General features: G+C 37.6%; 1 protein-coding gene across 2 annotated transcripts in view; it reads right to left on the reverse strand.

The window, feature by feature from the left end:
* The window catches only part of PGAP1 (post-GPI attachment to proteins inositol deacylase 1), a 114742-nt gene extending 88716 nt beyond the window's left edge, over positions 1–26026 (reverse strand). For both annotated transcript variants that reach the window (XR_005218842.1, XM_037849966.1), the window contains exons 1-3: positions 25880–26026; positions 15980–16133; positions 8331–8506 (exon numbers count right to left, since the gene is read on the reverse strand). Coding sequence is in view for 1 of the 2 variants with exons in the window: in XM_037849966.1 (XP_037705894.1) it covers positions 8331–8506; positions 15980–16133; positions 25880–26026 (477 nt within the window). In the remaining variant the exon portion in view is untranslated. The remainder of the gene's footprint in view (positions 1–8330; positions 8507–15979; positions 16134–25879) is intronic.
* Positions 26027–27142: the final 1116 nt, after the last annotated feature.

Consider the following 27142-nt stretch of genomic DNA (forward strand, 5'->3'; position numbering starts at 1 on the left):
TCTCTACCCTCTTTCAATCTCTTGATATCTTCATTTCTACACTCTTCACCAAACCTCTTCTCCTGTCTTTTCCTATCTGTCTGCAGAACTCCCTTTAGTATTTCTTGTAGAGGAATTCACTTGTTCATGAGCTCTCTCAGTGTCTGTTTATCTGTAAATATTTTAAACTCTCCCTCATTTTTGAAGGACAATTTTGCCAAATATACGATTCTTGGGTGGCAGTTTTTCTCTTCCAGTATCTTCAATGTATCATACCACTGCTTTCTCACCTCCATGTTATCTGTTGAGAGATCCACACTTAGTCTTATCAAGCTTCCATTGTATGTGATGAATTGCTTTTCTCTTGCTGCTTTCAGAATTTTCCCTTTGTCTTTGACATTTGAAAATCTGACTAGTAAGTATCTTGGAGTAGTCTATCAGATCAATTCTGTTTGGGGCACACTGCGCTTCTTGGACCTGTGGTTTTATGCCTTTCAAAAGAGTTGGGAAATTTTCAGGATTATTTCTTCTATTATTCTTTCTGCTCCCTTTCCCTTCTCTTCTCCTTTTGGGACATCTATAACACATATATTCATGTGCTCCATGTTCTCATTCAGTTCCCTGAGACTCTGTGATATTTTTTCATTCTTTTCCCTATCTGTTCTTTTCTATGCATGATTTCAGATTTTCCCTGATCCTTTCTTCTGCCTCTCCAAGTCTGTTGTTGTATGTCCCCATTGTGTTTTCATCTCTTCTATTCTGCCATTCACTTCCATAAGTTCTGCCATTTGTTTTTTCAAGCTTACAAATTCTTCCTTTTGGTCACCCAGTGTCTCTATATGCTTTATCATTTTCATTACATTTTCTTTCAACTCATTGATTTGACTTAGAAGATTTGTTTGAACATCTTTAATTAGTTGCTTCAACTCCTGAATCTCACTTGAGATGTTAGTTTGTTCCTTTGATTGGGCCATATCTTCCTGTTTCCTGGTGTGGAAGCATATCTATTAAGGGAGATTATAAATATCTGGTTTTTTGTGTTTTTTTTTTTTTTTTCCTACTATTTCCTTCTAGTTTTTTGCTGTCTATGTATCTGATTTTCTTGATTGATTTATTCTGGAGGTTGTTTTCTATCTTTGGCCTAAGTTTTCTTGTTGGTTATCTTCGCTCTTTATCTTTTCTTTGTTTCTCTTGCTGGCCAGTTGTCAGATTGGCTCTGACCCCCTACCCCCAGTCTTTCCCCCCAAATCAAGAGCCCACCGTGTCCTCACAGGGATGGGAGGAAGGCACTGGGCACCTCAGCAAGTTCACTGTGTGTGGTAATACAAATCTACTGGCTTTCAGTTGTGCTCTGTTTTCTGCCAGACAGCAAGGCCTGAGCTTGTTTTAGAGTCCTGCTTTAACAGTTGAGTCTTCCTTATTTCTCAGCCAAAACAGGGCTGGGTTTCCAGACAGCATGTGTAGACCAGCTCCTGTGGTCCTAAGAAAGGGTCTGGAACATCTTTTTAAAAGTATTTCAATTCCCTTGCACTTTCTGCAATGTCCAGCGGATGGCACTGTTTAGAAACTTAATCATCCTGAGAAGCCGCTTTGCCTCCAAGCACAGTCTGTGTCTACACAGGTGAGCTGAAACTGCAGGATTCCTATGTCCTCATTTTGGTGGACAAAATCTGGCTCAATGTGGGGCTCCAACTGGCCAAGTACTCCCTCAGCTGACCCAGTATTCCACCTGCCCCAAGGCAAGGAAATGGTCACTAGCTGCTGCTTCCCTCAAGGGTGGGGGAAGGGCTCTCAGCTCCAAGTCTGGAAACACAGTCTCTGTCCTTATTTTCTCAGTCTCTTTGTCCCTCACTGACCTGGGCCTTGAAATGTCCTCCCCTGTCCTCTGGGTCTTCAAACAGTGTGGGTATGTCTCAAGGCTATGAAAAATTTTATAGTCTATGTCCATGGCAGGAGGGTCCTATCTGCTGATTCTGTGCCTTTCCCACACTGAGACTCAGTGGGGGGCGGGGGGGGGGATCTGGCTTATTTGGGATGAAAGATTCCAACCTACTATTTCTCTTTCTTCAGATCGGTATTTGCAGGGTCCTTCTCCAGTCTATATCCTCCTCCACAGTTTCAAACAATTGAGAATTGTCCTTTTTTTTGTTGAATCTCTGGAGAGAAGTTTTCAGTAGCTGTTTACATCGCCATGCTGATGATGTCTATCATTCCATCATTTTCGCCATTATTGTCATGTATTTACCTACTAGATAAGTTAAAAATCTCATAATTGTATATATTATCTTTATCTTTAACTTTTAATTTTGAACCAATTAGAGAAAGTTTGCAAATAAGCACTAAGAGTTTTCATATAACCTTCACTCAGCTTCCCCTGATGTTAACATTTTACATAATCTCACAATTACCAAAGCCAGGAAATTAACATTGGCACAATAGTATTAACTAAACTAAGGGCTAATTTAAATTTCACTACTTATTCTAATTTATTTTTTCTATTTCAGCATTCTATCCTTCATCCCACTTTGCATTAATTGTTATTTCTCATTAGCCTCCTCCAATTTGTGACATTTCTACAGTCTTTCCTTGTTTTTCATTAACTTGATACTTTTTGGACTATTGCTCAGTTATTTTGTAGTATGCCTCTGAATTTGGATTTGCCTAAATGTTTTCTTATGTTTAGGAGAAGGAAGTTATGCATTTTTGGCAAGAACACCACAAAAATGATGTTGTGTCCTTCTCACTGCATTATGCCAAGGGGATCATGAAGTTGCTGTCTTATTTCTGGTCATGTTGACCTTGGTTAAGGGGTGACAGGTTTCTCCACTGTAAAGTTATTCCTTCCCTTTGTAGTTAATTGATACCTCAAAAGAGATCAACTTTGAGATTATGCAAATCCTCTTTTCCTCCTGAAACTTTCACCCACTATTTTTAGCAGCCATTGGAGCATCTTATCTGAAGTAATTATTAGTGAAGTATTCACCTAATGATGATTTTTCTATTTCCCTGTTTCCTTCATTTATTATTTGGAATTTTTCTGTAAGGAAAATTTTCCTTCTCCTCCATTAATTTATTCAGTTACTTATTTACACCAGTGTGAATTCATATTTATTTTATTCTATGGATTAAAAATCCCTGTCAATTATCTTTTAAAGAATTTAAAGAAGGAGAAAAAACTATCTTTTTAATTTACCTGCAGTTACTGTTTCTGATGGTGTTTATATTTTTTTGAGAACTGATATTTTATCTAGTATCATTTTCCTTCATTGCAAAAAACTCATTAATATTTGTTGTAGTGCAGGTCTACTGTGATGAATCTGCCAGTTTTTGTTACTCTGACAGTATCTTTATTTTGCCCTCGTTTTTTTTGGATTTTTAAATAAGAATTTAATGAATAATTAATGACAAAACATAATAATAAACATAAATAACAAAACAATGAACATAAAATTACCAAGAACCCATCCCCATATAACACCAACATATGTACGTTTTTACTGTTATTTTAAACATGGTCTTACCCAGTGTGAACATTTTCTTTGGTTGTCAAAAAAATGAAGGACTTTCTTCTTTGCTCAGAGTCTTCTGTTACTTTTTTCTGGACTCTCCATTGGGAAAGAAAACCTTGAAAGAATGCTGATTTGTTTATATTGCCATTAGAGTATATTGTTCTGCTGGAAATAATTGTGAAAACTCCGTCTTACGACGACTTATTTAAGTCAAGTGGGAGGGGGGTTATAAATATCTGTTTGTTTTTTCTACTATTTCCTTCTAGTTTTTTTTAAAGATCAAGAATTTAGAATTACGATACTTTTTTTGTTGTTGTTCCTATTCACTAAGGAATCATTCACCCAGATAAAAGCAAAATGCCTTCTTTCTCCCATCATAATGTTTTTTTATTTTCCCCATCTATCCAACCTTGGCCTAGAAAGGCCATACCTGCTCTGGGAGGTTGGTCATTACAGTGAATCAACCAGGAGAAAAGACTGGGGGCCCTAAAAGGGAGAAAAATCCACCCTTCATTGTGCCCAAAGACAATTCCACTCATTACAAACCTCTAAGAATGTTTCTATTGAATTAGCATGACAGCACCTATTTCTCTACCCTTAAGTAACCAAGAATGAACAAATGGCTGTTTCTCATTATCCAGAAACCTACGTGGCTTAAAGGATTAGTAAGATTGGTTTTTCAGTCACAAGTCTGGACACAATAAAGGCATGTCATAAACTCATGGTAGCTAACTATGTTTAGCTGTTTAACTGGACAAAAGTAAAAAACACTGATGGGCATTTCCATTGGTTTAGACTGGGATACCACTGCTGTTGCCAATCTGTTCACTCAGATTACAGCTATCTATATTAAGTTTAATAAGACCTTAGGGAAATGTATAATAGAACCTTGAAGATATGACTCCTATTAGACAACTGCTAATCAAACGACAATTTGTTCTTCAATGACCTTGATTTGGAATCACATTGTTCCCTTGAAATTTAGGAGTTCCTAATGAGAAAGGCTTCACTATTACTCTCAACATGTAAAAATATTCACACTTTAAGATATGACAGTGGCCAAAATCAACATTATCAAGGAATGACTATCCATGGAAGTAGGCAGAAAAAGTAATAATAATAAATCCTATTCATAATCAACACCCAAGCCTGAATTCAGATGAGCAGATACCCCACAAACTAGCCCCTCAAGCAAGTTTTTCTTCTTAGGATACATGAAATATCTTATCCAACAAATTTTTGTTGTGAATGTTTATATATGAGAGTAGAAAATTCCTCAATTTCAATGTCTCTTATGAAGTTCATTATCTTTGTATTCTATTGCTTGGCATGTGTTTACATGCTATTACATTTTCTAAGCCTATGCTAGGCTTTTAATTCACTTGACTGTAATCCTAACCTAGGGGGTAGGATTCTAAGAATAAAAATAGGCTCAAGAGTAGTTCCAGTAGAACTTGACTAATGGTTTAGGCAAGCCTTAACATCCTGAGGTTGGCCCGATGGAGAGAAACCATATTCCCCTTTGACACCACCATGAGAGCCAGAAAGAGTACTAGCCTGGAAGGCCATTGGTATATCAAAATACATAGGAAATATTCACACCTATCTGCAAAGAAGCAGGCAGAGGCAAACCTAATCGGTAATCTGACTGTGCTCTACATTTGTTTCTCTTAAAATAAATGAGAAAAATGTAGAAGTTTTAGGGTTTGCTGTTTTAATTTACCAGACTAAATTTGGTAATAGGGTAAAGCTGTAGCTAAGTGATTACCTGAAAGATAGGATGAAATATATTTTGTTCATTTGGTTTCTGTTCACTTTCATTCACTCTTGTACTGTGAAAAAATTAGTGGCTTTTTAAAAATTTGTGAGTTGACTACCCAGACTGAAGAGTTTCAGAACAGACAAGTAAATGTTAACAGTCTCTTAAGTTGTTGACACACTCTCAAACCAGTGCTAACACAACATCTTTGCCTTAATCTGAACAATGCATGTGAACACATCTACTATTGACATAAAATTGCATTTTGATATTTGGATCTATCTACAACTAAGCACACTGCTCTGCTAGGCTATTTGCTTTGTTGGCCTTCTGGCCATTTTACAGTTCTAAGCACTTGCTATTTTCTCCCCGGAGATTCAATTATTCCTGCTAAAAGCAAACTAAACAAAAACTAAATTCCAGAAAACACTGCTTCGGAGAATTTCTCAAACACATTCATTGACAAGAATAAATGGTTAACTTAAAAGTAAAACAGAGCTATGACAATATAACATTACAGTACAATACTATGGTAAGGGTATATAAAACACATCTAAGGTTTCACCCTTGGTGTTCAGCTTTTTACAAGCAAAAAGGTCACGTATATCAATTTTCACTGTGCTAAAATTGGGTTCAAAGTTTATTTCAAGTCACAGAAAATATACAATCTACGACAATAGAAATAAACCGATTTCATTTGGAGAGAAAATGATGGGAGTCCTCCACCTGGCACCAATTTGAGTCATTTGAGGGTTATGATGTAGAAGTCATCTTTTTCAATATTTCAACAAAATTATGGAATTATTTTCCATATTTGTTGCCAGGTATTTTTGAAAACCTTTCAAGGTGCTCCAGTGGATTTCTGTATTTGTTCCTTTAAGATTAGGATACTCTGCCTTTGCTCAAGAGGCAGCATTTGCCCTCATTTTTGAAAGATATTTTGCTGGATATGCAATACTAAGTTTTTGGGTTTTTTTCTTTCAGCACTTTTCAGATATTGTTCTATTGTTTTGGCTTTCATTGTTTTTGATGAGCAATCAGTGGTATTTTTATTGTTTTACCCCTGAAGTAACTGATCTTTCTTCCAACTGCTTTTAAGATTTTCTCCTTATCTTTGATTTTCAGCAATTTGATTTGTGTTTATCCTTGTGATGGTTAAGTTCATGTGTCAACTTAGCTAGGTTGTGGTATCCAGTTGTTTGGTCAAGGAAGCACTGCCCTGATTGTTACTGTGAGGGTATTTCATAGATTTAAATCATTAATCAGTTGATTGCATCTATGGCTGATTACATCTCCAATAAACAAAAGAGACTGTCTTCAGCAATGGGAAGTCTCATCCAGTCAGCTGAAGGCTTTAAAAGGAGAACTGATTATTTTAGCAGTCGAAAAGAATAATCTCTCTCTACTTCAGCCAGTTTCTTCTGGGGAATTCCTTGAAATTTACATCAGAGTTCCCAATTTGTGGCCTGCCCTATAGATTTCAGACTTGCCAATCCCCAAAGTTGCATGAGTCAATTCCTCTAATAAATCTCATAATATTCTGTTTCTCTGGATAACCTTGACTAATACAATGCTACTTGGCATTCACTGGGTTTCTTAGATCTGTGGGTTATAATTTTTTATAAAAATTGGAAACTTTCGGGCCATTAGCTCTTCAAACACTTTTTCTCCCCTATCTTTCTCTCCTTGTCTTCTGGGGTTCCAATTATATGTATCTCAGACTGCTTGATATTGTCCCACAGGTCCCTGAGGCTGTTTTCCATCCTTTTATTCTCTGTGCTTCAGTTTGGATAGTTTTTACTGTCTTCAAGTTCAATGATCTCTCCCTCTGCAATGTTCAATCTGCTTGAAGCCCATGTATTAAATTTTTCATTCATGATATGTATTATTTCAGTCCTAGATTTTCCTTTTGTTTTTCTTTTATAGTTTCCATTCTCTGCTGTGATTCCTCATCTGTTCCCCTGTATGTCCATCTTTTACTTTAAATCTTTAACTCTGCTTGATATTCTTGAGGTTTACTGAGCATTGTTAGAGTGGATCACAGAATAGTTCTTGCTTTAGGGATAGAGTAGTCCTATTTCTAAAAGATGTACTTCAGGGGTCTCGATTGAATGCCAGTGTGTTTGGATAGGTCTTTCTTATCTGAACAAATCTCATTTCAGCTCACAATTCACTGGTAGCTGTTTTTCTTCCAGGCTTTGCACAGTGGCCTACCAAGCAAGGGAGTCATTTGCCCCTGAAGGAAATATTTTATCCCTGACATTGTATAATTATTGGTGCACAACAAGTTTTAGTCTATTTTACTGCTCTTTTAAATTTCTCTAAAGAGCGTACATCCCCCTTTCATTCTGCATTTGAGGTGCACATACTCCCACAGTGCCCTCCTTAGTACGCCATGGCCTTGAAGCCTCCCACCCTTTGCATATGCAGCTTGGCATTTAAAGACTGCAAAAAGCAAATTTCTAGAGCTCCTTTCTAGGCCTAGTTCTCTTCTTTCTTATACCCTCCCCATAAATCTAGTATAAGTAAAAACCTCAAATTTCAATCTCTGCCTCCCTCAGCTCAGTGATACCAATGTGCTCTGCTTGATCTCTACATACTGGCCTCATGGTCTGGAAAATGCTTCTAGGCAGAAACCCAGGGCAAACATGAACTCATCTCATGTGCTTTCCTTCTTCCAAGGATCACAGTCCTTAGCTGCTTGGTTGTCCAACATCTGAAAATAGCTGCTTCAGATATCTTTACCAATTTTACAGTTGTTTACATATGTAGGAATACCAGTTACCTAGTCATGACTAAAAGCAGATATTCACACCAACAGTTTTTAGGAATCGTGTTTCACTCCCAATTTATATATAAATTTAAAATTTTTCTCTAAATTCACAAGAAAGGTTTATTGTAAATTCAATTTAAACTTCAAAAACCATCACTGAGTTCAAAACAACACACTCCTACAAAAAACTTTGTGCCATCTTTGCTTCAACTTTCATATAAACAAACAACATGATTTAAATTATACTGAGACCCCTCAAAAAAAAAAGATGCTGAAGGGATGTGCCATTGTTGATTGGCTTATCTCTTACCTCGTAGAGTTTGAGAATTGTTTTAATGCATTCATGTACAAACTTGGTCTGCTTCTGAAGACTTCCACCATACAGCGCCACCAGTTCTTCATTGAAGTTCACACTAAAGAAGTCAAAGTGGTACCTGAAGTCAATGTCTTCTGCTTTTCTAAGTGCTATAGAGCCAATAGAACGAACTGCAGAGTAAAAGGGCAAAGGGCACATTAAATAATTTTTTTAAAAAGTTTCATCCATTCTTGCTTCAAAGTCTCTCAATACAAAATTTTCTCCCAATCTTGAATATAAATAACAAATTTCAGTATGCTACCCTTTAATAGTACCAATTTAGAAGAATACACTAAGCTAGCAGTTGCATGCCTTGTGCACAATAAGTGTGCCCTATTTTTAAAATTAAATACATAAAAAGTGAACAGGTCATTCATTCTTTACCAGTTTGCCCTTCAGTAGGGACAACAGCAGCTAAAAGAGAAGGGAAAAATTCTTTGAAGAATAAGAAATAGAAATTTCATCACACTTATTGGAGATTTTAAGGAGAAGGTTCTTAGAAGAAATACCTGTTCATCACTTGATTTAGCTATTCATGCTTGATTAACCTCTCTCACATACATGATATCCAACCCCCAAACTCAGTAAGTCCTGCCATGTTCTACTTTCAAATATATACCCATTCATCATTTCCAGCTTCTCACCATTTCCAGCACTACCTTCTTAATCTAAGCACGAACATCTCTTGCCTGAATTATTCTAACAATTACCTAACTGGTCTCCCTGCTTCCACTCGTTTTGTTTTTGTTGTTTGCAAATCCTTTAACAGATTTATTTATTTATTGTGAATTGATAACATTAAATAGCACAAAATTGCAATGTTTTAGCAAACAAATTACCTCTGTTTTACCATCCCATACTTAATATATACTATAGTAATGCTGTAATTCTCATACTACCCTCTTCACCATGTAAATGTACAATTCAGTGGTTTTAGAATATTCACAAGGTTGCCAACAATCATCACTAATTCCAGAGCAGTTTCTCCATTCCAAAAAGAAATCGTGTACTATCAGTAGTCAATCCCCATTACGTACTCTGCTCAGTCTCTGACCATCACTTACCTACTTTTGTCTCTATGGATTTGCCTATTCTAAATATTTCATATGTGGATTCATACAATACATGGCCTTTTGTGTCTAACCTCTTCCACATAATGTTTTCAAGGTTCATCCATGTTGCATCGTGTATCAGTCCTTCATCCTTTTTTTTCTTTTTTGTCTTTTCATTTCTGGTTTATTTCACTCAACATACTGTCATCAAGGTCCATTCACCTAGTTGCATGCCTCACAACTTCATTCCTTCTTGCCGCTGCTCAATATTCCATTGTATGTATACCCCACAGTTTGCCATTCTGTTCCTCAATTAACATACCCTTAGGCCACCTCCACCCAAGAATCGTGAATACTGCCACAATAAACCCTGCTGTGCAAATGCCCATTTCTGTACCTTGTTCTCAGTTCTTCCAAGTATATACCCAATAACAAGGTTGCAGGACCAAATGGCAATGCCACACTTAACTTCTTGTGAAACCACCAGATGAGCTGCTCCCTTTTACTACCCCACCAAAAATGATTAGGTGCATCCCTCTCTCTGCATCTTCTCCAGCACTTGCATCCCTCTGTTTATTTTTAAAACAATTTTATTCCCACACCACATATTCCTTTCTAAGTAAACAGCCAAAGGTTCCCGGTGTAATCACATAGTTATACATTCACCACCACAATCTATATGAGGACATTTCCATTTCTTCCACAGAAAAAGAGGAAGAAGAGAAAAAAGAAAAAGAAAAAAAATGACAAAAAAAAAAAGAGAGAAGTTGTTCTCTTTCAGTATCTTGAATATATCGTATCAGTGCCTTCTTGGCTCCATAGTTTCTGCCGAGAGATCCACACTTAGTCTTACTGAGTTTCCCTTGTATCTGATGGATTGCTTTTCTCTTGCTGCTTTCAGAATCCTCTCTTTGTCTCTGACATTTGAAAATCTGATTAGTAAGTGTCTTGGAGTAGGGCTATTTGGATCAATTCTGTTTGGGGTACACTGCGCTTCTTGGACCCGTAATTTTATGTTTTTCATAAGAGTAGAGAAATTTTCAGGATTATTTCCTCTATTATTCTTTCTGCCCCTTTTCCCTTCTCTTCTCCTTTTGGGACACCTATAACACGCACATTTATGCACTTCGTGTTGTCATTCAGTTCCCTAAGACCCTACTCATATTTTTCCATTCTTTTCCCTATCTGTTCTTTTGCTTGTAGGATTTCAGATGGCCTGTCTCCTAGTTCTCTGATCCTTTCCTCTGCCTCTCCAAGTCTGTTGTTGAATGTCCCCATTGTGTTTTCATCTCTTCTATTCTGCCATTCACTTCCGTAAGTTCTGCCATTTCTTTTTCCAAGCTTACAAATTCTTCCTTATTATGTCTTCGTTATATGCTTCATTTCTTTTGTCACATTTTCTTTCAACTCATTGATTTGACTTACAAGATTTGTTTGAACATCTTTAATTAGTTGCTTCAACTCCTGAATCTCAATTGAGATGTTAGTTTGTTCCTTGGATTGGGCCATATCTTCCTGTTTCCTGGTGTGGCTCATGATTTTTTGCTCTCTAGGCACCTGATTTTCTTGATTGGTTTATTCTAGAGGTTGTTTTCTCTCTTTTGCCTAAGATTTTCTTGTTGGTTGTCCTTGATCTCTATGTTTCCTTTGTTTCTCTCACTGGCCTGTTGTCAGATTGGCTCTGGCCCCATGCCCCAATCTTTCCCCCAAAATCCGGAGCCCACTATGTCCTGCCATAGAGATAGGAGGAAGGCACTGGGCACTTCAGCAGGTTCACTGTGTGTGGTAATACAAATCTATTGGCTTCTAGTGGTGTTGTTTTCTGCCAGACAGCAAGACCTGGGTTTGTTTTAGAACCTTGCTTTAACAGTTGGGTCTTCCTTATTTCTCAGCCAAAACAGGGCTGGGTTTCCAGACAGCGTGTGTAGACCAGCTCCTGTGGTCCTAAGAAAGGGTCTGGAGCATCTTTTTAAAAGTATTTCAATTCCCTTGAACTTTCTGCAATGTCCAGCGGATGGCACTGTTTGGTAACTTAATCATCCTGAGAAGCCGCTTTGCCTCCAAGTACAGACTGCGTCTATGCAGGTGAGCTGAAACTGCAGGATTCCTATGCCCTCACTGTGCCAGACAAAATCTGGCTCAATGTGGGTTCCACCTGTGGCAAAGTACTCCCTCAGCTGACCCAGTATTCCAGCTGTCCCCAACGCAAGAAAATGGCCACCAGCTGCTGCTTCCCTCAAGGATGGGGGAAGGACTTTGAGACACAGTCTCTGTCCATGTTTTCTCAGTCTCTTTGTCCCTCACTGACCTGGGCCTTGAAATGTCCTCCTGTCCCCTGGGTCTTCAAACAGTGTGGGTATGTCTAACTGTTGTGAGTGATTTTATAGTCTGTGTCTGTGGTGGGAAATGTCCTGTCTGCTGATTCTGTGCCTTTCCCACACTGAGACTCAGTGACGGGGTGGAGAGAGGACCAGCTGGTCCGGGACGGAAGATTCCTACCTGCTATTTCTTCTCTTTCTTCAAATTGGCATTTTCAGGGTCCTTCTCCAGTCTATATTCTCCTCCACAGTTTCAAACAATTCAGAATTGTCCTTTTTTTTTGGTTGAATCTCTGGAGAGTAGTTTTCAGTAAATGTTTACATTGCCATGTTGATCCCTTCACTCCTTTTTATTGTCAAATAATAGTCCATTGTATGAATATATTACAATTTTTTAATCCATTCACTAGTTGATGGGTTTTTTTACACCTTTTGGCTATTATGAATAGTGCTGCTATGAACATTTATATACAAGAAATTTTCCATTTTTCTTGGATAGTTGCTTGTAAGAGTATAAACTAACACAACAAATAAAGTTAAAAGGTTATGTGTATGAGAACATTTCCATTTTTTCCGCAAAAAAAAGATGAGGAAGAAAAAGAAACTAAAAAGAAAAAATTAAAAAGGAGAAACAAAAACAACTAGAATCCCATAGCACTCCCCCTTATATCCCCCTTTGTTGATGAACAGATTGTTCTCATATAGATTGTGGTGGTGAAAGCATAACTATGTGATTATACTGGGAGCTATTGATTGTTCACTTATAATGGATTGCATGGTGTATGAATAAAACTGTTTAAAAAATAAACAGAAAGTTACAAGAGCTGGAGAAGGTGTGGAGAGAGAGATACACTTATTCACTGTTGGTGGGGAAATAGAATGGTGCAGCCCCTCTGGAGAGCAGTATGATGGTTCCACAGGAGGCTACATACAGGGTTTCCATACGATCCTGCAACCCCATTATTTGGTATATGCTTGGAAGAACTGAAAGCAGGGACATGAATAGGTATGTACACACTGGTGGTCATGGCAGCAGTATTCACAATTTGCAATGAATGGAAGTGGCATAAGGGTACACTGACGGGTGAATGGAAGGGTGAACTGTGATGTAAACATACAATGGAATAATGAACAGCTGCGAGATGGAATGAAGCCGTGAGTCATGCTACTATGTGAATGACCCTTGAGGATGTTATGTTGAGTGGAATAAGGCAGAAACAAAAGGATAGATATTGTAAGTCTTCACTAACATAAAGTATAATGAGAAAATGCTGAAAATTGAATTCAACAGCACAGGTATCAGGATAGAACACGGACAAAGACTGGACAATCGACAATGAAGGAGTACAGAATGTTCAATCAGGCTTATTATAAAGGTTCACAGATTGTAAGCTCTTACAGTAGTCACATCTATTCCTGAGTTTTAACTGTTACTTAAGAGATGTTCATTTGGTACAAAATTTATATTCACTGTAGCACTTTCTAACAACCTGTATGGTCAGTTTATTTAAACAATATGGTTGCATGGAAACTAGAATGGGGAATGAGATCTTGTTATCCTGAACAGGTTAATGTGATACCCCAATGTACCCCATAGTATTTTGTGCAGAAAATAAAAAGGTATTTGCGAAGTCCTCTTGAGGGACCAGGGAAAAATGTGGAAATATTAAAGTTCCTCACCTGGGGAATTACTAATATTCTCACAGGCACTGGGGACTCCCACTTTGATGAGTCAAGCCCTTGATATTGGGGCTTGCCCTTAGGAAATTTATTCTTGCAAAGGAGAAGCTAAGCCTATTTATAATTATGCCTAAGAGTTACCCTGAGAGAACCTCTTTTGTTGCTCAGATGTGACCTCTCTCAGCCAACCTGCAAATAAACTCACTACCATCCCTCCCTACATGGGACATGGCTCCCAGGAATGAGCCTGACCCTGGCACCATGAGATTGAGAATGCCTTTTTGATCAAAAGGGGGAAAAGAAATGAAACAATATGAAGTTTCAGTGGCTGAGAGATTTCAAATAGAGTCAAGAGGTTATTCTTATGCATTATATAGATATTCCTTTTTAGTTTCTAGTGTATTAGAATAGCCTGAATCTGTTGAACTGTAGTCCAACAGATTTGATTCTTGATGATGACTGTATAACTACATAGCTTTTATTGTGTGACTGTGTGATTGTGAAAACCCTGTGAGTAACACTTCCTTTACCCAGTCTTTGGGTAGATGAGTAATAAAATAATGACAAAAATATATATAAATCATAGGAGGGAGTAAGGGGTAAGGGTTGGTTTGGGTTGTTCTTTTTAGTTTTTCCTTTATTATATAGTAATGAAAATGTTTTAAAACTGTGGCGATGAATGCACAAGTATAGGATGATACTGTGAGTTGCTGATTGTATACTTTGGATGGATTATATGATGTGTGAATACACCTCAATAAAATTGCATTTTTTGTATACTTTGGATGGATTATATGATGTGTGAATACACCTCAATAAAATTGTATTTTTTAAAAAACGGTTATGTGTACATAACCTATGACACAGAATTCCACTCCTAGGTATATATTTTACAGAAATGTGAGCTTATGTGCTCCCAGATACACATAAAAGAATGTTCACTATTCATAATTGTCCAAAATTATAAACTACCCAAACATCCAAAGACAGACTGGATATACCATGGCATATTCATACAAAAGAATAGGACAGAGTGATCAAAGTGAACTAATCATATCTCATATTTTAAACTGCATCTGAATGCAGTTTAAAAACGATGCTGAGCAAAAGAAACCAGATACAAATGAATACATACTAAATGATTATATTTAAATTATAAAGTACAAAAATAGCCTCAAATAACCAGATGATATTAAGGATGCATATTTAGGTGCTAAAACTATAAACTCAAGGAAATTACTACTCAAAGTTAGGATTGTGGGTTACCTCCAGGAAGAAAGGATGGAATTTTAATCAGGAAGAGGCACACAGGGTATTTCCAGGGTGCTAGAAATTGACTTCTTGACCAGGGTTGTGGTTTCATGGGTGTTGACTTTACAATAATTTTTAGTGGAACATTTATAGTTTATGTACTTCTATGTGTTATATTTCACAACACAATAATTAACAAAAATATCAAATTATATTACTTCATATCCAAAACCTCCAAAAGCTTCCCATCACAATTAAATCAAAATTCAAAGTCCTTTCCACAGCTTACATGATATAGCTCATGGTTACTTCTCCATTCACCTCTCTCTTCACTTTTTCCAGTTACAGTGGCCTCTAATGCACCCTGCATGTTCCTGCCTTGGAACCTTCCCCCAAATAGTCACATAACTCAGTTCCTAGTTAGATCAAGCCTCTGCTCAAATGCTTTCTCTTCATAGTGGCCTTTACTAACCACAACTAAACTAGCCACCTCCTAATCTTTTTACCCTCTATTCTCTTACTCTATTATTTCTTTCTTGCATATAACAGTTTCGACATACTTGTCTGATGGCTGTCTCCCTAACAAGAATAAAAGCTTGATGAGGGGTGGGACTTTGTCTTTGTCTCCTTGATTCCCTAATACCTAGAATACTGCATGGCTCATGGTAGGTACCCCACAAATATTTGCTAAATGAATAAATAAGTACATAAGTAATTATACTAAATGTTGAAACAATTCTACTCTCATTATATAAAAGAATATACCACTTAACCAAAAAAGCAGATTTTTGCTGAAAACTCAATTACTTTTAGATTACTTGGCTGTAATGCCAGAAATTAATCGCATATCTCTAAATCAACACTTATTTTGGGATCTGTACATATACCTTCCTTACCTTCACCTTACTGTGTTCCATTTAGTACTTTTAGAACTCTAACTTAAATAGCTCTGGAAGAAAGAAACAATCTCCTTTCTTTTTCCACATAATTCCACTGATTTACTTCCCTAATTAATGCTTCAGGTTCATTCTCTGTATCCTCTATTTCCAACATAAAACCATTACCTCTGTGGATTCCTGAGTATCTCTATGATCCGTTTATTCCATTCTATTTTTTTCTCTCTTTGCAAATTAGTCTTCAATCTTTTCCATGTACTTCTCGCATGTACTTTCACTCAGAGAAAATGCCGTATGTTTGTATTCCCCAGTATGCAGTATTAATATAGTACTTTAATACAGAGTATGCATTTGATAAATTCTTGAATTGAATTTTATAGCTTTCAAAATTTAATTCCAAGACTTACCTTGCTTATAACTTCCAGCATTACCAGGAAGAAAGAGAACTGGAATACCCGCCAAAGGGAGAATTTTATGTCTTTGAGCATAGGCTCCTTCTCCATAAAGATATAACTCATATGCAGGATAGCGTTTTACCAGTTTCTTTGGAAGTCCTATTTTCTAAAGCAAAAAAAAAAAAAAAAAAAAAAGCAATTTCATTTTAATGAGTATTATCAATACAATGCAGTGTCATTTTAAGCAATTCTGATTTGTACAAATTAAAATAGAGCAATATAAAATATTACTAACGATAAAACTGCATTTAATGTCAAAACAAGTCCTACTTTTAGTTTATTCTTGAATTAGTCTTGCATTATGTGAGTTTTGAACCATGTAGTGTCCAGGAAAGCATAAAATGGGTCCACCTTTACTTCTAATGAACACAAACTACTCAAAACAGCCACTGACAACTGCAGAAAAGCACTGGTGTATGTTAGTAAGTTATGTGTTAACATAATTTGAACTGCATTTCATTTAGTATCAGTATCAATTATGTTTAAAATGATAAAAGCTTTCCATTATCAAATCAATTCTTTTTCTCTATTTTAAATTGTTTTGTAACGTACTCGTTTTATTTAGGCTCAACTATATATTCCAGCTGTTACATCATTCAAGAGAAAGTAAGTTTGTTTTACAATGCAGTTTTCTGACCTTTGACTTTAATATGCTTATAAACAAATTAACCTGAACTTTAAAGCCTTGTCTTGTTCAAGAAATGTAGACTCCTCTAACCATAAACATTCCAGTGAATTAGTATCTGTTTCAGTTTTCGCAGAGACCAGGTGCATGGTTTATCAGCCAGCCTCGAACTACCCTTCAATTCATATTATTGTACACCACATAAGCCAGTAATTAACATAAATTTTTTCAGCATAATATAAATTAGTATATATAATAAAGCATATGCTCTTCTCCTTATCCTCTTTTTTAACAATGAAACCAATTATATTGGACAAGTTTTACTTTAATAGACTTAAATATATTTAATGATCTAGCAATCCTGCACATGTAGCAAGTATTTGATAAAAAAATCTTCACTACTGAATGATTTTCAAAAACTAAAAATATTGTCAATGACTACTGACAACTTGACTATTCTTAAAAACAGAATTCTGATCCTTCATGCACACTCCCAAATATCCCTGAGGGTACTATCATAAATAATCTGTGCTATTAACATCCTAGAAATATCTTTAGAGACTGTGAGCTTATTATTTAAGATATTAGTAACTTCAGTTATCTCCTCAAATACAAACGAGCTCAACTTCAACTCAAATTAGTCCCAGTAATGTATGTACAGTATGCTTCAAAAATGAAAATATGATGCAATCTTTTATTTCTTTAAATACAAATTAATCAAAAAGAAAAGGGAACAGAACCAAGAAACTTTTTTACTCCTCTCTATTTATCCACCATTTCATATAACAGTACATTTGTATCATTAGTCTTTTTAGTACAGAAGCTAAACACAGTTTTGAACTAGCTGAAAATTAACTCAGAACAGGAAAATTATCAAATATATAAAAAAGAAATATTAAATTCTCTTCAGAAACAGAAATGCAAGCAAAAGAATGTATTTTAAATGGCATTGTGATACTATTATGAAAGCAATATTGCAGCAAGAGAAAAAGCAAATTTTTAAAAATATGAATGCATACAATGTGGAGTAGCAAAAAGTACAGAAATGGAAGAAAGAGGTAGGAAAAAAAGAGGAGGCAGCAATGGTAGGCAATGCAGGCAAATGGTAAAACTGCATTTCTAGACACAGTTCAAGTAGGAAGTTGTTGGCAGGAACGCACATGAAGGGTAACTGACCCACTGAGGACAGAAAAGGTATAAACATACAAAAAGGAAGCTGATGGGAAAGGAGGTAAAGGAATTACATTAATTTGTAGCAGTAGGATATCAATATATTTTAAATTGACTATTTTATACAGATTATTTTAAATGAGTGCACTCCCCACCAAAATAAGACATTTAAGATCAATTAACTTTACACTTAAATATTATCTCCACAATTGTGTCCCTGCTGTCCATCCTCCTTTGACTCTGCCTTAGTACAGGTCCTCCTTATCTTTAACCAATACCCCTTTCAAAAGAAAAACAGTCTAACAAATTCCTTAGTGCTAGAAACATATGCTTTAATTCTTCTTTGACTTTAAGAAACTAAAGTCTTCATTTTATGAAAATTATCTGTTAATTGTGAATTACATTGCAAAAAAAAAAAAAAGAGTAAAATTTCTATAACTAACCAAAAACAACAAAAAAAATTGATCCAAATGGACACAGACGTTTTAAAGATCTTACTAAGAGCTCTCAGTCCCTTGCCCACTCCACCCCTAAGAATATTCCTGGGCCCTCCAATTTGAGAAAAAGACCTAGGGACAACTGAATCTTTCAGACTGGTCTCTCTCCCTGTCATTATTGCCTTGCTACAATTCATAGTCCATACTGCTATCAAGAAATACTTTGCTAAAACACAAATCTTACGTGTTTCCTCACTGAATATAGATTTTAAAAAAAGACATGAGAGAAAGGTCCTTTAAAATTTGGCTCCAGTTTTTCTTACTATTTTCTTATAACGTCACACATACAATGCTTTAAAATTTATTTTTCATATGTTTCAAAATTCAAGATTCAAAAGGGTATACATTGAAAAGGCTCTCTCCTATTCCTGGTCCTTCAGCCTTTCAGTGTCCGTTCCCCAGAAGGCAACTGACATTATCAGTCCCTTGTGTGTCCTTCCACAAATACTTTACATATATACAAAAGATATGTTTATAGATTATTTTCTCCTTTTTATATAAATGGTAACATACTATAAACACAGCTCATGCAATGTGTCCTGGTGCCCATCTTCAATAATCTATTCTTTATAACTCCCATTTCCTTGCTTCTGCACTTTATGAACTATAACACCTTCCATGGCTCAATTCTCTACATCTTTTTTACAGCCTTTGATTACCCAAGACAAACTTGGATGCTTGCTCTCCTGTGAAGAACCTTGCACACATTCCATTACAGTGCCATCATAACATTGATCACATTGTATTGAAACTATCACATTCCTGTCTCCCCATTGTACTATGAGGATATAAATTAAAAGCATGAGGTCTGATTTATCTATAATTCCTTTTCACAGATACCAAGTATATAGAATATAACTGTCACAGATTAGTCATCCAATAAATGACTTACTAAATAAACATCATGATTAATAATACAATATATGATTCATAAACCCTGTTCTAGTTTGCTAATGCTGCCGGAATGCAAAACAACACAGACGGATTGGCTTTTATAAAAGGGGGTTTATTTGGTTACAAAGTTACAGTCTTAAGGCCATAAAGTGTCCAAGGTAACACATCAGCAATCGGGTACCTTCACTGGAGGATGGCCAATGGCGTCCAGAAAACCTCTGTTAGCTGGGAAGGCACACGGCTGGCATCTGCTCCAAAATTATGGTTTCAAAATGGCTTTCTCCCAAGACATTCCTCTCTAGGCTGCAGTTCCTCAAAAATGTCACTCGTAGTTGCACTTGGGATATTTGTCCTCTCTCAGCTTCTCCGGAGCAAGACTCTGCTTTCAACGGCTGTTTTCAAACTGTCTCTCATCTGCAGCTCCTGTGCTTTCTTCAAAGTGTTCCTCTTGGCTGTAGCAAGCTTGCTCCTTCTGTCTGAGCTTATATACTGCTCCAGTAATCAAGGCCCACCCTGAATGGGTGGGGCCATGCCTCAATGGAAATTATCTCGTCAGAGTCATCACCCACAGTTGGGTGCACATTTCCATGCAAACAACCTAATCCAAACATTCCAACTTAATCCCCACTAATATGTCTGCCCCACAAGATTGCATCAAAGAATATGGCTTTTCCTGGGGGACACAATACATTCAAACCAGCACAATCCCCAATATCAACATTTCCTTTAAGAGGATAACCATTAGGTCACATATTTGAAAACAACCAAAGAAATTACTATATAAGAGAAACAACTGAGATGTTTCTTCTCAAATTCTACAATTTGCATAAAATTGTCCCAAATAAAGGCTTTACCATACTGTCATAATAAGGCAAGAAGCTTTAAAGTATAATGTGTATTTTGCTTGGTAGGTTTGAGATACATTCGTGAGATGTTCATTTAACTCTGAATAATCCAATCTAACAAATCAGTAGCAGATGATGAATAGAGATAAGCAAACAATTTTAAACACAAAATTTCATTTTTGTAATGAGTTTCAAATACCTGCCTCACCTTTTACTAAAAAATTTAAAAGGAAAATAAGATTGACTGTTTCGACTCCTTTCATTTCCTCTGCTGGCCTGCTAGAGAATATGCAAATGGCAGTAAAAAGGAGAAAAGCATCAAGAAGAAGAAATTCTAATGACTAAGACATACCAAATACTGGATATCAACCTGTGAATAATTAGGGAGCTGTCTATAAAATATCTAAAAGTTGAAGAAGAAGATGGCAGCATAGAGGGGAGTGGAAGCTAGCTTGTTCCACTGGAACAACTAATAAACAACCAAGAACAACTAGTAAATAATCTAGAATAACCACAGGGGGACAAATGTGACTGTCCACTCATCATATACCAACCTGAATTGGGAGGAATGCCCGAGATCGCAGCATAAAATCTGTAAGTAAAAACTGCAGATCCAAGCCAGAAGCCCCCACCCCCACAGCCCGAACTGCAAAGCCTTGCAGTGCTAGAGAGCAGCACTCTCTGAGCCAATAATTATAGCTCAGCCCAGCTCCAACTGGGCTTTTAACTAACAAACGTGGACTGCTCAATACAAGATATGACTCCCCAACAAGCAGACAGAGGCTTTTGGTGACACCTGACCTTGGACAGCCAGAGGGTGGCCATGGACCGGCCCTGAATGGGGTTTTCTGTCCCTTTTTTGGCTCAGTGGAGAAAGCCTCAGCCATTTTCAGTTCCCAGCGCTCTGACCCAGACAAGCGTGGAGATAGCACAGGCAGAGAGACTATTCAAATGTAAATGACCTCTCCCTAGGGGGTGTATCTTCCCTAAGAGGAAGAAGGTGGTGCCAAGCTCTACTACCCACCTTCCATTCAGAACCAGACCTTAGAGCCTGGGGGAAAACAGCCAAGGGCTACACCTCCTTACACCAGTCTGGATCTACAGGCTGACAAGAGCCACCTGCTGGGCAGAAAAGCACAGTGACTTGAGGCCTCACAGGGTGTACCAATCTTCTAAGACACCCTCAGGAAATTGCATACTATTCTCTCCTTCCAAGACCTGAGCCCATTCTGGTCTGGGAAAACCTGATTGGTGTAACCAAGGAAACCAGATGCCTAGATAACAGAAAACTATAACCTACATTAAGAAAAACGAAGTTATGGCCCAGTCAAAGGAACACACTTATACTTCAACTGAGAAACAGGAATTTAAACAACTAATATTAAATCAATTCAAAAAGTTTAGGGAATATAGGACAAAAGAGATGAAGCATATAATGAAAACACTGGGCATACTTAAGGTAGAAATCGAAAGTTTGAAAAGACAACTGGCAGAATCTATGGAAATGAAAGGCACAACACAAGAGATGAAATACACAATGGAAACATACCATAGCAGATCTCAAGAGGCAGATGAAAACACTCAGGAACTGGTGAACAAGGCACCTGAAAGCTTACACACAAAAGATAGAGAAAAGAATGGAAAAATATCAGCAATGTCTCCAGGAACTTAAGGACAAAACAAAATTTAGGATTTACGTGTCATTGGTGTCCCAGAAGGAGAAGAGAAGGGAAAAGGGGCAGAAGCAACAATAGAGGAAATAGCAATGAAAATTTCCCATCTCTTTCGAAAGACATAAAATTACGGATCCAAGAAGCATAGCACACCCCATACAGAATATACCCGAATAGGTCTATGCCAAGACACTTAATAATCAGATTATCAAACTTCAAAGACAAAAAGAAAATCCTGAAAGCAGCAAGAGAAAAGCAATCTATCACACACAAAGGAAGCTTGATACGACGATATGCAGATTTCTCAATAGAAACCATGGAGGCAAGAAGGAAGTGGGGTGATATATTTAAGATACTGAAAGAGAAAAACCACCAACCAAGAATCCTGTATCTGGCAAAACTGTTCTTCAAATATGAGGGAGAGCTTAAGATATTCTCTGACAAACAGACAACGACAGAGTTTATGAACAAGATACCTGCTCTACAGGAAACACTAAAGGGAGCACTGCAGACAGAAAGGAAAAGACAGGAGTGAGAGATTTGGAAAACAATTTTGGGAGATAGTAGCACAGCAATGTAAGTACACTGAACCATAATGACTGTGAGCATGGTTGAAAGAGGAAGGTTAGGATCATGTGAGACACCAGAATGAAAGACGAAAGATATAGACCGGGACTGTATAATTCAGTGAAACCTAGGCGCTCAAAGATTGTAATAAAAGGTACAAATATGTTTTTACACGAGGTACAACAAACGAATGTCAACATTGCAAGGTGTTAAAAATAGGGTGGGAATGGGGGAAAAATACAATCAATGCAAACTAGAGATATTTCTATTAGGCTTCCTTTAATATAACAAAGGCAATATACCAAAGCTAAATGCTTATGTGGGGGGCGGATAGGAGAAGGGTATGGTACACCTGGCACTGGTGATGTTGTCTGACTCTTTATTCTACTTTAGTTTAATGCTATCTTTCCTTTTGTTGCTTTCTAGCTGTCATGTTTTTTTCTCTCTCTTTCTCTTTCTTTTTTCTTTTTCTTTTGTCCCTCTACCTTCTTTGACTCTTCCTCCTTCTTTGTGAAAGAAATGGAGATGTCCTTACATAGATAGTGGAAATGGTGCTGAATACATAAACACGTGACTATAGAGGGAACCAACGATTGTTTACTTAGGATGGAATGTATGGTGTGTGAAAAAAAAGTCTTAAAAAAAAATGGGTTGATGAAGAAACCTTGAGGGCACTATATTGAGTGAAATAAAACAGACACATAAGGACAAATATTGCAGGGTCTCACAGATATGAACTAATTATAATATGTAAACTCATAGATATGAAATGTAAGTTACCAGGATATAGAATGAGGCTAAAGAATGGGGAGCTGTTGCTTATTATAAACAGAATGTTCAACTAGGGTTAACTTAAACATTTGGAAATGGACAGAGTGAAGGTAGCACATTGTGAGAATAACCAACAGTGCTGAATGGTGTGTGAAGGTGGTGGAAAGGGTAAGCTCAGAGTCATGTATGTCACCAGAAAAAAAAGTTGGAAGTTAAAAGATGGGAATGTATAAAACAGTGAATCTTGTGGTGGACAATGTCTGTGATTTACTGTACAAATATTAGAAATCTCTCTCACGAACTGGAACAAATGTATTACACTAAAACTAGAAGTTAATAATAGAGGAGCATATAGGGAAAAAATATATACCTATTGCAAACTATACACTACAGTTAGTAGTATTTTAACATTCTTTCATCAACAGCAACAAATGTACCATACCAAAACTATGAATCAAAAATGGAAGGGGGAGTGGTGAGGGGTATGGGAGAACTTGAGTTTCCTTTTCTTGTCTTTATTCCTTTTCTGGAAAAATGAAAATGTTCTAAAAATTGAAAAAAAATTAATTGTGGTGATGGATGCAGAGCTGTATGATGGTACCATGGGCAACTGATTGTACACTTTGGATCTTTGGATAATTGTATGGTATGTGAACAATCGCAATAAAAAAATTAAAAAAAGTTAACAATACATCAAATATCTTAGGAACATCTTTATTAATGAAAATCATTTGGCTTTTAACGGGATGGGCTCGTTATCTGGGAAATTAACCATATTCAAAATGACTCACTTCTACAAGCAAGTTTTAATTGTATTTATAAAATATCACAAACTGGTATGCAAAATAAAAAGACTAAGAGTCAAACATAAATACTGTAGAGAATTAGCACAGCTTATTAGATCATAAAAATGAAATCTAGCAAAAATGTGGTTCAAAACTTCTGCCACTGTCATTATTGCTGTACTAACAAATTATTATCAGAAAGGTAAAACTCCAGTCTGGCAATCTGAACCAAAATGACCAAAAACAGACTACTCAACAACAACAGCAAAAAGCCAACTAGCCCTTTTTTTATTAGCTACCCTAATTTTTTCTATGTCTTGCAAGTCAATTTTATGAGGGAAGAAATGCATCTGTAGAGCCATATGCACTGTTCCCAATACTAAGGAAAGCAATTTGTACTACTGTAAATATTAAAATAGCTTCAAGGATTGGGGCAATCGAAAAATAAATGAGAACTAGTACCTTATTGTTTCACAGGAATTTTATTTTAGCCCTTCTTCAATGCAGTATGAGACTAAAGTGACCTACTTTAGTCTGTTCAGAGTTTCCAAATAATTAAACCATAGAAAATGAAAGGGGAATATAAGGGCTTTATTTTCCATTTAAAAAAACAAAACTAAGGGCCCATGTATTTAACTATATTGCCTCTGATAAACAGAAACCAGCATATTCCATCATATTTGCTTAGACATTAATAGAGATACCAGTGCCACGTTAAAATGTTCTCCTTCAACAGGATCTAGTATCAAATATTTCCACTCCCTTACAACCACTGATGCAAAGCCAAGATAAGTATATCAAAACAAATGGAATTTAAATTTACTACAATTTTACCAACGGGAAAGAATATTCATCAGCAATTTAAACCTTAAGTAATTTTAAGGCCTAAATAACAGCAGCATAATAAAATAATATGCTCCCATCATGAAGACCTGCACACAGAAGCAATTTCTACCTACATCTTTCACCCGAAAGAAAAAAATCTGCTGTGGCCTTAAAGTATACTAAAAATGTGCTTTACCAACACTTTTTGTAATACATATATAAAGTTCTTATGGTAGGGAGTCATCATCAGAGGGATTCCATAAGGAAGAGATGCATTTAGAAATTTAAAAAGCATTCGCCAGAAATTTCTTTGAACAATTGTGTAATTTGTCACCACCTCTTTTTACAACTGGTCATGAAAGCAATTCTAGATTCTACTATGCTGAACGGATGAAGCAAATGTGATTGAAAATATTCAATACGGAATGGAAAGGGGGCCGGGTTGAGAGAGAGAAAGGTTGGGTCTCTCTTAAATTGGAAACACAGTGAGAAAACAAAAATACGACCACGAAATAGATTTTGTACGCAACTAACTGGTAAGAGGCCCGGCTGCTTGGCGACATAGATTAACACCAGCAAGCATGCACTCGCACCGACCCAAACCTAAAATACCCGAAGATCCACAAAATCTTTACAGTAGGGAACCTAAGCAGTTTTCAATTTAATTACTCATCGGGTTAGCCTTTCACCACAGATAAAACCCTTCAACTTCTAAGGCAGCCTTGGAAGCTGGCCAATACACACTCTGCAGAAACTCAATCCCTTTCTAGAAAAGCAAACGCTGACACGCAAATCACAGGACACGAGGGAAAGAAGGCAGGTGAGTGGGGAGCACAGGACGGTCCCGGGCATCTGTTAAAGGGAAGACAACGGTTTAGGATTAGGGAGAAGGGCTGAGGTTGCCTCTCTGGGGATGAGGGGGCTAAACTGGCGAGTCTGAAGAGCTTTGGACCCGGGAGTAACTACTAGGGGGGCGAAGAGGACGCTCTGGGAACCCGACCGTGAGGAGAGGACACAAAGGGGAGGTGAGGGAGTGGTGGGGGTCTGCCAAAGTCTTCCGGGGCGGAGGAAACAAGAGGCGAAGCTGGGATAAGGAGATCAGAGAAGCGCAAGGAGTCGAGGTGGAAGGAACCCACAGAAGGACCAAGAAGGAGGGGCCGAGTCTCGGAGCGCCCAGGTGAGGAGAAGGCGGAACCTTACCTGAAACTCCGGGTATTCGAACATGTAGCTCATACTGCACTTGTTCTCCTCAAAGCCGAAAAAGACATCCCACAGCCCCAGGGTCGCCATAAAGACCATGAAGACATAAAACGCCAGGTTCCAGAGGTTGACCGAAGGAAGAAACATGGTTCACCGCCGCGCGGCCCAGAGCCGGGACTGAAAAAGCCAGAAAACCACTGGGCTCCCGCGCCGGAGCAGAGCCCAAGCCCCACGCGCCTGCGCGGACGCTCTGCCAGGCCACGCGCTCGTCCCAGAGTGCGCCTGCGTGTGCCTCCCTACCTCCCCCCCCTCTTCCTGGTTTCTCCCCGAGAAGAGGGAGGAAGTGGCAGTTGCAGCTGGAGCGCGAATCTGAGGAAAGAAGAAAAAGGAAAAGAAGGGTGGGCTGGGGTGGAGGGTGAAGTTAAAAAGGGGAAGACGAGGAGAGGGAAAGGGAGGAAGGCGGAGGGATAGGCAATGAGAGGCAGGCCGGGGAGAAAGTAGAGCAGAGGGATGGGCGTGGCATGGGAGACCTGGAGGCGAGCAGGCGGGGAAACTCCGGCAGGGCGTTGGGTGTTTAACCTGGCGGGATGAATAGAGCCAAGAAGCAATTAATGATGGTGAGTTGGCTTGGCGAGAGGAAGGGAGACATCAGAGCCTGGGGCCATCAGCTATCACGTCGCAAATACCTCGCTGCAACAATTTAAAACCCCTTCCTGTTCAATTTTCAAAACGCCTCATGCCTCCGCAATTTCGGGTTTCCCAACGGTACATTCACAGCCTTCCGGACCAGTCGGCGTAAGGAGGGAACATCCCACTCAGACTCTCAAGTGACTTAATTCATTTTGAAGAATTTCAGTTTGGTTTTGCACAAAAGAGTGGATAAAAAGCAGCTCGAAAAGCTTTTATAAGCATGTTTAGCAGCTTCAAAACAATGGACTGATACAAGAAATGACACGGTGTCGTTCTTAAAAGCTAACCCAACAACAGATGGTCTGTGTTTTTGTGTGTGTGCATGTGTAGCTAACTGCAGAATTCTTAGAATTGTTTTTGGCACTGACCGAATTTTATTTCACTTGGGCTGATTTTCCTTTATTTTTTGTAAGCAGGAAGTTTGGCTATGGTACATCATATAAAAATTTTAAAAATTAAAGGAAGCTTATAGTTTATCTTGTAAAACTCTCTGATATTCAGATCAAGAAACCATCCAGGAGAGGTTAAGTGATTCTAGAAGTCAAGATATTCTTTACCCTACACAGAAATAAT

The sequence above is a fragment of the Choloepus didactylus genome, chromosome 9 (assembly GCF_015220235.1).
Source record: "Choloepus didactylus isolate mChoDid1 chromosome 9, mChoDid1.pri, whole genome shotgun sequence".
NCBI classification, from domain to species: Eukaryota; Metazoa; Chordata; class Mammalia; order Pilosa; family Megalonychidae; genus Choloepus; species Choloepus didactylus.